The following is a 13,571-nucleotide window of genomic DNA, read 5'->3' as shown; positions in this document are numbered from 1 at the left end:
GGTGTACTCCGCCTCTCACCCACATTCAGTTGGGATAGGCTCAAACTTACACACCACCCTGATGAGAATAAGCTGCACAGAAAATGGATGTGTTGGATAACTATGTAGTGGACGCGGGTTGGCAGCCACGTGTTGGTATTTTTTTATTTTTTTATAAATAGAATTTTTTAACTGTTTTTTTTTGGGGGGGGGATTTTAGGTGTCACTAATTTTCTCAAAAATTGGTCATAAAAAATATTTAGATCTTTATCTAAGTCAGATGGACTCGGCTTGGACACCAAGCTTGGACACCAACCCGAATGCTCGAGAGCTGCTATGCTGCATGTTTTAGATGTTTCCCTCCTATATCACACCGGATTCAAATAATAAGCAAGCTTTGCCAAAGCCTGAGAAGTTTGTTCGATAGTAAAACTTGAATGTTTGTTCACTCTGGCAAACCGGAGTTGTTACTGCAATTTGGAATGATTTCTGGCATGTTTCTACACTAAATCTGGTTGTGCACACATGCTTTACCCATCCATCCATCCATCCAACCATCCATCCATCCATTTTCTAATCCGTTTATCCTCACAAGGGGCGCGGGGCGTGCTGGAGCCTACCCCTGCTGTCTTCAGCCAGTCGGCTGGGGACACCCTGAAAGAGGTTGCCAGCCAATCGCAGGGCACACAGAGACGAACAACAACCTGCGCTCACAATCACACCAAGGGACAATTTCGAGTGTTCAATCAGCCTGCCATGCATGTTTTTGGAATGTGGGAGGCAACCGGAGTACCCACACAGGCATGAAGATAACATGCAAACTCTACACAGGAAGGTCAAAGTCGGAATCGAACCCCGCGCCTCTGCAATGTGAGGCAGACGCTAAACAGTTGTCCACCGGGCCACCCATAATGTATTTTAATTTGCATGTATTTATTTTTAATGCAAAACACATCTATATCAGGACATATAGCTAAGCTAAAAGCTATGATGGACAGTCCCTCCCACCCCATCCAGCCCGCCCTAACAGCACTGGGTAGCTCCTTCCGCCAGAGACTGTTACACCCGCGCTGCAAGAAGGAGCGATACCGCCGCTCGTTCCTACCGACTGCTGTCAGGCTGCTGAATAAAAAAAATAAAATACGTGAAAACCAGTAACAATTGTAAATAACACAGCCACCTTATCTATATCGATATTTATTTTATAGCATCCTCGTCTCGAAAGGCGATGGTCGACGCGTAGGGGGGGATTAGGTCCTGTACTGGACGCATGAGCGCGAGTGGCTGAAGAGCCCTATTCTTGAGTGGCATTCCCGCTGGCATTTCACGCAGGTGAATGTTGAGGATGGTGGGGTGGTGCGTGGAGCAGCTGCGCGGCACTTTCTCGCTGCCCGCTTCTGTGAGGCCCGGTCCTGCTCCTCCGCCGCAGCCTCGGCAACCCCTATGCGGATGGTGTTGCGCCAGGTGGCTCGGTCTGCCGCTGCACTCTCCCATCTGTTGGGATCAACCCGGACCGCCTTTAGGTCACGTTTGCAAGTGTCCTTGTAGTGCAGCAGGGGCCGGCCCACACTCCGGCGTCCCTCAAGCAGCTCGCCATAGAGGATTTCCCGCGGCAGCCGGTGGGGGTCCATGCGGAAGGTATGGCCGATCCAGCGGAGCCTCCTCTTCATCAAGGTGCATTGGATGCTTAGGAGGCCGGCTTGTTGGAGGACCGCGGTGTTTGGAATCCTGTCCTGCCACCTGATGCACAGCAGCCGCCGGAGGGCACGTAGATGAAAGGTATTAAGTCGCCGTTCCTGCCTAGCGTAGGTGGTCCATGACTCACTGCCGTAGAGTAAGGTGGAGAGGACGCAGGCCTCGTACACCATAACCTTGGTTTTTGCACTCAGAAGGCTGTTTTCCCAGACGCGTTTCGACAGCTTCGCCATCACACCGGCAGCCTTGGCGATCCTCGAGCTGATCTCGGCGTCGAGTGTTGTTGCACATGTGACGGTTGAGCCTAGATAGGTGAAGGAGTCGACATTTCGCAGCGGCGTGTCCTCGATGGTGATAGAGGGGGCGACGGTGGTTCCCTGGGCTAGTATATTTGTCTTCTTTAGGCTGATCGTGAGCCCGAAGTCCCTGCACGCACGCGAGAGTCTGTTCACCAAGTGCTGGAGTCCTGCCTCACTATGGGAAGTGAGGGCAGCATCGTCTGCCAACAGTAGTTCTCTTACCAGGATGTTGTAGGTTTTAGACTTGGCGCGCAGTCTTGCCATGTTAAAGAGGCTACCATCTTGCCGTGTGCGGAGGTATACCCCCTCTTCGCAGTCGGAGAAGGCACACTGGAGGAGGATGGAAAAGAAGATTCCAAATAGGGTTGGTGCAAGGACGCACCCCTGCTTCACTCCACTGTTGACTGGGAATGGCTGGGAGGTAGCGCCGTTGAAGCGGACTGTGCTTTGCATGTCTTGATGGAAGGAGCGGATAACTGTGAGCAGTTTTGGTGGACAGCCTATCTTCTCCAGTATTTGAAATAGCCCGCTCCGGCTGACCAGGTCGAACGCTTTGGTCAGGTCAACGAAGGCAATGAACAGAGGTCTTTGCTGCTCGCGGCACTTCCCTTGAAGCTGGCGGAGGGAGAATATCATGTCCACTGTGGATCTTTTAGCCCTGAAGCCACACTGCGATTCGGGGTAGACTCGTGAGGCGAGGCGCTGAAGCCGTTTCAGGGCGACGCGGGCGAACACCTTCCCAACGGTGCTGAGCAGAGAGATGCCCCGATAGTTGTTACAGTCGCTGCGGTCCCCCTTGTTCTTGTAGAGGGTGACAATGGAGGCATCCCTCATGTCTTGGGGGATGTGGCCCTTTTCCCAGCAGAGGCTCAGAAGCTGGTGCAGCGGTTGCAGGAGCGTGTGTTTCCCATGCCGCAGTACCTCAGGGGGGATGCCATCCTGGCCTGGTGCTTTGCCATTGTTTAGAGCGTCGATTGCTTTCGCAAGCTCGTCAGGCGAGGGTGCGCTGTCCAGTTCCTCCATTAGGGGAAGGTCAGGCAGGGAGTCAAGGGCTGCTCCTGCGACGGTGTTTTGAGTTGCATATAGCTCTAGGTAGTGCTCGACCCAGCTGTCCATTTGCCTGCTTTGGTCTTGGATCGTGTGACCGGTCTTGGACTTGAGAGGGGCGGTTTTGTTGCATGATGGACCCGTTGCCGTTTTGATCCCCTCATACATGCTCCTGGTCCTGCCCTGGTCAGCAGCTGACTGGATCTCCATGCAGAGGTCCTGCCAGTATTTGTTAGCACAACGGCGGGCTGACCGCTGGGCTTTACTCCTGGCAGCACGGAGGGTGTCTCGGGTGTTGGGGCAGGGGTTGTTCTTGTGCTCAAGCATTGCCTTTCTCTTGGCTCCTGTTGCAGGCTCCATTTCTAGCCAGTGCGCCTCGAACCAGTCTGCGTTTTTCCGCACTCTCTTCCCAAAGGCGAGCATTGCGGAGTCGTAGATGGCGTTTCTGAGCTGGTCCCAGAGACGGACGGGGTCTTCTGTGGTGTTGTCATATTTCTCTTTCAGCTTATCTCTGAATGTAGTGGAGAAGCAGTTCACCTTTTCCGGGTCGGCAGTGCCACAGGTGTTTATGCGCGGCTTGCACTTGGTGGATTCTGCGAGGCTGCAGCCTCACCTTACTGGCGATTACGGCGTGGTCGGTGTCGCAGTCTGCGCTGTGGTAGCTCCTCGTGTGGAGGATGGCGTTCAGGCTGGATCTTCTTGTAATTGCTAGGTCCAGCTGGTGCCAATGGTGGCATCTAGGGTGCCTCCAGGACACCTTGTGGCGGTCATTGCCTGCGAAGAAGGTGTTGGTGATACAGAGGCTGTGGTGGCAGCACAGCTCGAGGAGGCGTTGGCCATTCTCGTTCAGTCGGCCAACTCCATGTGGGCCGAGGCAAGAGGGCCAAGCCTGCCAATCGGCCCCCACACGTGCGTTGAAGTCGCCGAGAATCAGGAGGAGTTCGGTCTTGGGGATACGTCTCACTTCATTTTCGAGAGTTTCGTAGAACTCATCCTTGGCTTCTGGGGAGGACGTCAGGGTGGGGGCGTAGGCTGAGATGATGTTGGCATACCCTGCTGTGGTCTTCATGCGCAGGGAGAGGATACGGGACGTGCCGCCGGTCGGTGTTTCCACTGCGTGGAGCAGGGAGTTCCTCACTGCGAAGCCCACGCCATGCTGGCGCGGTTCCTTCTGCGGCCGACCCTGCCAGAAGAAGGTGTAGTTTTCTTCCCTAAGGGATCCGCTGTCTGGCAGGCGTGTCTCCTGGAGGCAGGCCACATCGATGTTCAAGCGGGCCAGTTCCTTCCCAATGATGGCGGTCTTTCTTAGGTCAGTGATCTGAGTCTGGTCGGGGGACATTCCGGGGCACATAGTTCTGACGTTCCAGCTTGCTATGCGAAGTGCTGGGGACTTCTTTCTCTTGCGTGTTTTGCCTGGTGCATGGAGGCACTCGCTTTCCGGGTTTCCCCTGCTCTCTACGCACCCAGTAGAGCAGGCGAGTGTGACGGGCTAGCACCCTATTGACCGGGGGCTGCCCAGTTTGGGCCGGGCGGTAGCTAGCCAATGGAGTGCGATGACTCCTCCCACCGTCGGACGAGGCCCCTGGCGCTCCGGCTCCACGCCAATTGGCCGGAGCTCTAATGAACCGGTAACTGCCTCTTCCCGTGGTTGCTTTACGAAGTCTTGCGACTTCGGTGGAGACCACTCTCCAGTGCGCGTCGAAGGCTTGGGCGGGGGATATGGAGACACTGAGTTGCCCAGGCTGTAGTGTCCCCCTCTCGGCGTCACCGATCGGAGCCCAAGGGAGAGGATGAACCAATACACTTGGGACCGGGTCTGCTGCAGGAGTTGCCATGGTCGCTGACTGCGTGTCTGACCCTGCCTGTCGGGGCTCCACTCCGGGTACACTGGTAGGGTGTACCACCGTAGCCAATGCCAAAGAGGCAGACCCTGCGAGGCAGCAGGGGGATTTGGATTCAGAGTTGCCTTCTCCTAGCCTTTGTCTAAAGAGACCCAACCTACAAGGCAGCAGGTTTTTACAGGGTGAGGTTGTTAACCTCACGCCCAACCCCCCAACCTGGAGGACCAGTTGGATGCAGTTTAACGTCATACCCAGGACCAATCGATATTTATATTGCACTTAATTTAATTAATTGTGTACAGCTCTCTCTGAAACATTTATTTTTGTGCATGCAAACACTTTGTTTTTCTTCTTTCTCCCGTCCAATTTTGCTGCTGTAGACTGTAAATTTCCCCAGAGTGAGACAAATAAAGGATATCTTATCTTATCCTTTATACGTAATTTTCATCATGAAAGTGGAGCTTTTATGTGTGCCATTTGGATTTTTCTCTCCGCCACTCCCTTTTTTGTGCCCTGTCCAGGTGCTTTTTTCCTCCATGTCGCCATTTGTCACCCAAACATTTTGTGGGGGTGAATATGAAAATGTGACACAGAGAGCCCCGCCCCTCTGGTTTTATCGTGTTTCAGAGACAAAATTGAAGTTAGGCGGATTCAGAAGTGTCAAATCCAGGTCCAGAAAGTCAAAACCATGCAATAATCTGTGCTGTATTTTCCACATACAGTACATTTGACAAAGTTTTAAAGTAAATAAAGTTTATCCAATCCAATCCAACAATTTGGCTTTGGCTTGAAAAATGGCTGGATGGAATGGTCTGCATGATAATCTTATAATAATATTTATTTATCTGTTGCTAACAAATATCACAAATCTTGCAAGTAATCACATTGACCAATCAAAGTTTGCATTGAGAATAATCATCAAAAGTGTATCTGTCTCTGCAGTCCTTTAGAGCTCAGAGAGAAGACAATAGAATGTTAAAATAATGTCTTGAAAATCGATGAGTGGCTAATACTTTTGGTTCAGGTCTCTCAATAACCTAAAATCTTCACTGCCAACAATAAGTTAAAGGCGGTGAAGCATGCCAACAAAAAGAATAATAAAAATACAGTACTCATGTACTGTGCAAATGAGACAAAATGGGGAAAAATATTAATTGCAAGATGCAAAATTTCATTTTTTGTGACTGACAGCCAAGGAGATAAATTGATATGGTGTTTTATTGAAGTTATACAGAACTGATGATTCCTTCTGAAGCCATCAATCAATTTTTTTTATGTCATGAAATTCAACCAGCGTGCTATTTGTTGTTTTATGACATGACAACTGCATGTTTTTCTTAAAACCGTGACTATTATGACATATTGTACAAACAGTATAACTACTCAGAGACACTCTCCAAAGCTTGCAGTCATGGGTCATGAATAATTATGAGGCTTGGATGACTGTCGATGTGGAACTGGTCAAGTCAACGGCCATTCCTGCATTAACATATTATCAAGATTCTACCTCTGATAAGCTTTTCAACGCTGCATTATTGAATGGTGAATATTTTAACCCTCAACTTTAAATACAATTTAAGACACTTCATGAAAGTCCACACACACAGAATATTTCACATGCTTTAAAGTGAAGTAATGGACTTTTAAAGTCCATTACGTCACTTTAAAGCATTGGGGAAAATATTTATTAAGAATAACACACATGCTGCATTAACAAGGCATCCACGACACTGACCCAGCACACATTCATCAACTGGAGGAGAAATTGATTGTCGTCTTATCAAGGTGTGAGGGGTGGGGGTGTAAAGGGCAAGGTCACAGAGATGCTGATCGCCTGTGACCATTTTTATTTTGTACAAAATCGTATTTGTCAATTCGAAGTGACGCATGATCTATAAGTTGCCTGATATGGCGGGGAAAATAGAAGGTGGAGTTTTAGTCGCAGCAAAATGATATGAAATAATGCCCCCGTTTGATTCCACATGATAAATTGTCTTTTTGTGCATTATTACAATGCATTTGTGTCTACAGAACATATTTAAGTATATTGCTATGCTTGCACTAACCCGATTTTTTGGGTAACAATATAAAACACACACCGACACACACATTATATATATATATATATATATATATATATATATATATATATATATACACACACACACACGCACACACACACAGAGTCAAACCTCTGTTTTTGAACGTCTCGGTTCTCGGCCAATTCGACCAAAATTTTCGAGTTTTTTAGGCCTTGGATGATGAACAAATTTCGGTTCTCGAACAAACTGAGCACACTTGAATGCACCATTTGACTCCTCTCGCCTTCCTTACACAAGGCCCGCCACATCATTTTATGTGGCCCGAGAAAGCAGATCAAACATATCACCTTCCATGAAGCTGAAAAGGTCTAACAAAATTTAAAATTCTCAATAAATAAGAGAGATATTGGAAGCATTTTCTATGACCAAACCCCTCATGATAGTAATTGAAACAATAGTTGAATCAACAGTTATTCTTGACTTCTTTATATGGCTTCATTCATAACAGCCCTCCAAGGGAATCACTAATTAAAATGTGGCCCGAGACAAAAAAAGACTTTGACACCCCTGTCATAACATATGATGAATTATAGGTTCATCATGGCCTAAAAACAGAAGCGGTGATTATTTTACTTTTTAAGAGACGCTATTCGGTAGAATGAGATGAACTTTGTTTTTACTACAGTTTTCAGTTCTTTTGGTGTGGGGAAAAAAATGAAACGAAGATGCAAAAGTAATGCAGACTCGGTGACTGAAGAGGTTCATAAAACTGCTTTGAAAGGAGAGTGAGGGTGGGATCTCGCAAATGAGTGTGTTATACATAAACATGGAGCAGAGAATGCGAAAAGAAAGCCAATTCACCAGGGTTGTCAGTTCACAGAGTGGTGGGTCTTTATATTTGTGTTCATTTAACAATCGTACCTGCAGCACCTACACTTTATCATTACAAACTTCAGCTGGTCCAGAATGCCGCTGCTCGTCTCTTGATTGGTACTCGTAAGAGGGAGCACATAACTCCTACTCTGGCATCCCTTCACTGGCTCCCCATTCATATTAGAGTTATTTTCAAGATCCTCCTCTTTATTTTCAAATCTCTGAATGATCTCGCGCCACTACCTCTCTGAGCTCATCCGCCCCTACACACCTGCCCGGTGCCTCAGGTCTGTGGAACAGTCTTTGTTAGAAGTACCAAGAACTAAACTGAGGCTCAGAAGGGATCGAGCCTTTTCTGTTGCTGGTCCCTCTCTCTGGAACGACCTCCCACTGAACATTCGGCAAGCCTCCTCGCTGCCCATCTTCAAAGCCCTCCTCAAAACTCACTTGTATTCTTTGGCGTTCGACTCAGCATGACTTAGATTTGTTCTTGATTTTACTGATTGGTGCTTTCTACCGCCTTTATTATCGATTTGTCTTACTGTTTATTGTGCATTTTAAATCGCTCCATGTACAGCACTTTGTATGCAGCGATGGCTGTTTGAAAGTGCTCTATAAATACTGTTGACTTGACTTGACTTGACAAATCTTTCTTTATCATTAGAAATCTTTCATCTTTCCATCTGATGGCAAGATTTTTAATGATAAACAAGATGTTCTTAATATATATAGGCAGACCACCCTCTTGTTTTTTTTTTCCATCAACGGCATGGGCTTGTTTGTTATAGAGAACAGTCATGCATGTTTCAGATTTGCTTGCATTGAGAAACTCCAATGCAAATCCCCTATTGTCATTGCAAGGCATGAATAGCTGTGATCATATAAAGTCGAGGGCAAGGTAAGACGGAGATGTTTATTTGTTGTGATGGCGACCTGATGCGACTCGTCACGGCCAATTGGGTGCAGAGGGGATTTGCGGGACAGCGGTGGCAGGGCCTTTCCATCGTGCTGAGCAAGGTTAACAATGTCTAACTCACCTGACACGGGCTTCCAGTTGTTTGGAAAGCTCAGCTCATCCTCAGCTACCCAGGAAAAGCTCCAGTACCCTTGAGGAATGCCAGTCCTACCAGCCAATGACTCACCTGTAAAACAGGAAATCGTTAAGTCAAGACGTATTCAGCGTGCAGTGTGCTTTCTTGGCATGTACATGTACATGTCCAACTGTATGATGCACGAAATCGCTAATAAGGGAAGTGTTGTTTTAAGCACGTAACTGATAAAGCCGCTGAAACCCGAGTACCCGGAGAAAACCCTCCCAGGCACAGGCACAACAGGCATACTTCAAACAGAAGTGTGAGAGCCGGAACCGAACCCTGCACCTCTGCACTGTGAGGCCGGTGTGCTAACCAGTCATCCACCGTGCCCCCGCCCCCTCACTTTTATCATATTTTATCTCCTAAATAATATGGCCAAAAACATGTATCTGACTAAGCCTCGAGGAATCTCAATGCAATCTGATTATGATTGGATTTCTGTTGTCGATACTATTGATATTACCCGCTGGCCCCTTTGGGCCAATGATTGTCAGTCGACGGATGCAACTTTTGTGTGTACCTTCTGGCTAATGTTCCTCAGTGTACGACCATCTTTTGCTCTCCAGCTCTTTCTCCAAGTTCATGGTTAATTAGAACACAGTCACAGTCCAATAAACCACAGCCAAAGAAGCAGATGCATAAATCAATCAGTTTAAATGAGCCTTAAAGAGGGGATTGATTGTTAACATTCCCTTTCCGTAGCCCTGAAAAGAGCAGAAACAGTTTGGGCCAAGTTCGATTTCTCCTCAGTCTGACATCTGGAGACATAGTAGATCAAATTGCAATTCTTTTTGTCCAGGATTGTCCTTGCTGGTGTCTGAATTCAATCATAGGAAGAAAAAGGGCTTGGTTTTAACATATATTTTCCACAAGTGATAAATATTTGCCCATCATGAAATCGATCCACAGCAGAATACTCCAAATTTCTGGGATACAAGATTTGGCCTCCTTGTCAAACTATCAGCATTCTTTTTTTCCAATATGCAGTGCAAACAGAACTGAACAGAAAACACACAAATCTTACCCTCAGGCAATACAATAGGAATCACATTAAGAGATATGATTTAAATTCCCACTATATCGCAGTTCACGCTTCGCCGTCCTGCCATTTTGTGGATTTATTTATTTGTACATTGTTTTTTTTTTCTTTGACTGTTGGTAAAATATGTTTTACGGTATCCCTGTCGGCCCCTATGAGTGCATTGCTCTTCAATTCAAGTATATCTATATCACATCGTCAAAATGGGTGGAAATAGGTGCGATCAAGGCCTGGGAGAGAAAAACACCTGAAGGCACAATGCACTGAGGTGATGCAGTGCTTTCATCAGGCTTTGTTTCAGGAGTGAAATAATCCAAAAATGACACCAATTACCCATGAAAAGAAAGTAGGTGGAATTGGTGGAAACATCACAGCAGTCAGATTTTTTTTTTGTCTTTACCAATGGAGAATTCTGGGCAGTCGGTTCCAGTCGGTGTAGCAACAAGATCCAGCTAAAGGGAGATGTTGGAAAAGGACAGCTCACAACTGGTGAGCTGCAGTGATCAGACCTAATTGAAATGAAAATGAGTGAGTCCATGTTTTCCACTCTTGGATAGCCATACACCTTGTCTTCCCACGTGGTGATCGTCTTCTTTTTTTTCCCCCGATATGTTATAGATTTACCTCAGGGTACCTTCATTACTGCCTAAATAAATTGATTCTCTGCACGATAGACTGCACTATTAAAAGATGATCAAAGTCTCCCGCCTCCATATTAGGGAGTTGAAATTTGGATCGGCTGCCAACTACTCCCCACAACAACGACCACATTTTTTTCCGTTAGAGGGCGTCGCTAAGCATGAACTTACACTGAAATCCAGTCAGGTAGCTCCCAAGAACAAAACCACCTATGTGCGCACATTGACATGCTTTTCATGTCACCAACCTATTTGAAACTGACAGATAATTTGTGGGTGCTGATTAATGAGAAGAGGTCCCAGTTTGATACACACTTTTGACATTGGGACAATTTTCTGCAACTCATGATTTCTCAATAATTAGGGAAAAAAACAAGCAACCAAAAATTCTATAATCAACACTTTATTTCAATACATCTTTGCTAGTGTTTGATCGACTTCATCCGTTTCATGCACAGCACCTAGATGACCACTTACACACCCGCATGGTCTGGACTGCAAGGCGACATCCTCCGACGCGGCATTTTGCGTTTTTAGCCTCGGCCGTCGAGTAAGTGGTCATCTGGTTGCTGTGCATGAAACGGATGAAGTCCACATTCTCGACGACCAGGTTGATGGAACGTTCAACCGGCCTCCACTGCCGCACCATTTTAGGGCCTTGGCCCAAGGCTGATTGAAGGAATAATTGTGCAGTTTAGTTATCATTTATAATTTAATAATCAGTTCCTCCAAAGCAGATAGAAATAGGGCTGAGAAAGTGGAAAATGGTTTACACAGACCTGTCCAAAATGCTGATTTATATACTGTACTGTACAACCTCACCACGTGAGATAACTGTTAGATGACCTCAACACTTGACATGGTCTCACATACACCTCTACCCTTTCACCCTAATGGAATGCAGACGGTTTAAATGCTAAAGCTGGTTTCACATGTACCCAGTAACCTTACACCCGGATTATGCATATATTTAAATAAGTCTACGTGTTTCCGACCACAGTACCACTCCCAATCCCTATGTTGGAAACAACCTTGTAACTAGAGCCTCCTGAAGCACATAAAAGGAGGCATCCATGGAGAATCATTTTGGGCAATGTTGATAAGAACCCGACTGTTCTCTCTCTGCGTACCAGTGCATGTGTCATTCTTTCTCCCTCTGTTTTATGAATGTGTAATTGATAAACCTGACACTGATAACAAACCTGTTACTCCCCAGAAGGTCTGACCCGCCACCATATCCCTGTGCAGGGCCAAGCATAGCGGTCACACATTGTAGAATGTCTTTGTTTTTCTCCCCAATTTGTTCTCTCACCCTTTAATTTCCTTTGCCTTTCTTGTTTCAGACTTTATTATTTCATTTCATTTATGTTAGGCACTGCCGTTTAGCCGAGACTAGGCCTACTCACCAATTCTAGCATGTCAGGGGCTGTGAGGACATTCACTGCCGTGGTTGCCACCCGCAAGCCAGAGTCAGCCACCGTTACTTTATCGCACTGCTTCCGGCTCCACCCACTATATCAACCGAAGAAATCCTTTTCCACATTCAGGGAGTACAAAAGTACTCTTCGGCTTCACAGTTTGGCAAAGAGGTCAGCCGGTATGTCTGCCAGAAACAGAGGGAACCTCTTCTCACGAGCAACCAATGTATTTTTGAAAGGCCAAAAATGATTGGCGATCATAATCTGGTAGAGACCAAGTTAGAATTGCACCAAGCACTGCGAATAGAAAATAAAGCCAAAGCAACAGGAGCATTGCCACAAACACTGGCGCATTGTCCACCAGCTTCAAAGTTCTCCAACTAACTCATATACTGTATTTCCCGGAAAATTACAAGGTCAAAACGCTTTTCCTTTTGTTTTTGTCTTAGACCGAGACTATTCATCTGGTTTTTTGGGGCCAGCTGGTGCCTGTGGGCACCCTGTCGATGACCGACCATCTTGTATTTCCAATCAATCACTAAAAAACAAAGTTATAACGGCGACGTGGTGGCAGTAATCATTCGCACTTTTTCTAAGGGTATAACGATAATATTAGTACCATTGGAAATGTGACGACGGTTAAGTAAGAGCAATGATAGGTGTCGTGGATACATTGTATGTGTGATAAAATGTTATAGTAGATTAATATTGTTTGCATGAACCCTGTCTTGCAAACAAGTGTGGATTTGCGTTCTAATGTAGGACGCAGCTCATAAAGTCATGAGTCTTGCCCATAAAGTTTGACTTAAGGCTACCAATTACACAAACTGCACACTGAATTTTTCTTAGCACAGATTTCATCCTGCAGAGAGTGCCCATCATAACAAGGGGACAGGCGAAGAAGATAAGACTCAGAAGCCCACATCCATACATTATAAATACTTCAATCAGTGGAAGACGGGTCAAGCCACGGCTGTTCTTACTTGAAGAAACACGTGACTGAAGACCGCTATTGGTTTTAGACATTACACTGTGATCAGACTTCACAGCACATGATGAAATAACAGCTAGGCTTAAGAGTTAACCTTGAAACAACTCCACACAAATGCCTTCAGGGCAACATAAGATGTGGGGTTTGTTAATTAGTCATGTGTGAAAATATCGGCGGGGTCTCTAATGGGGCAAACGCAAAATGAATTAGACAAGAAATGAATGGTGAGATCTCAGTATGAAAATCATCCAAGAGACAGGATGAGACAGAGCTATGATGACATCAACTCATAAAAGAAAATGATTTCATTGTCAGTACAAGTATAAAATAAGATCCCTAAAGAAAGCAGCCTGTCAGGAACTCACTCAGGACACATAATGTGGATGATCCACAGATGGTAAATTCACCAAAAAAAAAAAAAAAGTTCAATGTCTAATTTGCATTGCTGTATAAAAAGTTTGTGACCATGGGGTGTCTGATTTAACCGTGGGTGTACTAATTTAATAAATTATATAAGATTTTCTTCCTTGTCCCGGTGGCACCTTTTGAATTTCCTAATGAGAGTGTGAGTAAAAGCAGGCTTTACTTTACTTTAGGGCATTGAATCTCAAGATG

At 46.0% G+C, this 13,571-nt stretch overlaps 1 protein-coding gene across 2 annotated transcripts in view; it reads right to left on the bottom strand.

The window, feature by feature from the left end:
• alk (ALK receptor tyrosine kinase) overlaps positions 1–13,571 on the bottom strand; it is a 386,248-nt gene that overhangs the window by 237,084 nt on the left and 135,593 nt on the right. For both annotated transcript variants that reach the window (XM_052085650.1, XM_052085651.1), the window contains exon 2: positions 8,814–8,918. In XM_052085650.1, coding sequence (XP_051941610.1) covers positions 8,814–8,918 — 105 coding nt within the window. The remainder of the gene's footprint in view (positions 1–8,813; positions 8,919–13,571) is intronic.

The sequence above is a fragment of the Hippocampus zosterae genome, chromosome 14, assembly GCF_025434085.1.
Source record: "Hippocampus zosterae strain Florida chromosome 14, ASM2543408v3, whole genome shotgun sequence".
In the NCBI taxonomy this organism is placed as follows: Eukaryota; Metazoa; Chordata; class Actinopteri; order Syngnathiformes; family Syngnathidae; genus Hippocampus; species Hippocampus zosterae.
Note: the sequence above shows the minus strand (reverse complement) of the source record. Positions and strands in the feature narration are given on the sequence as shown.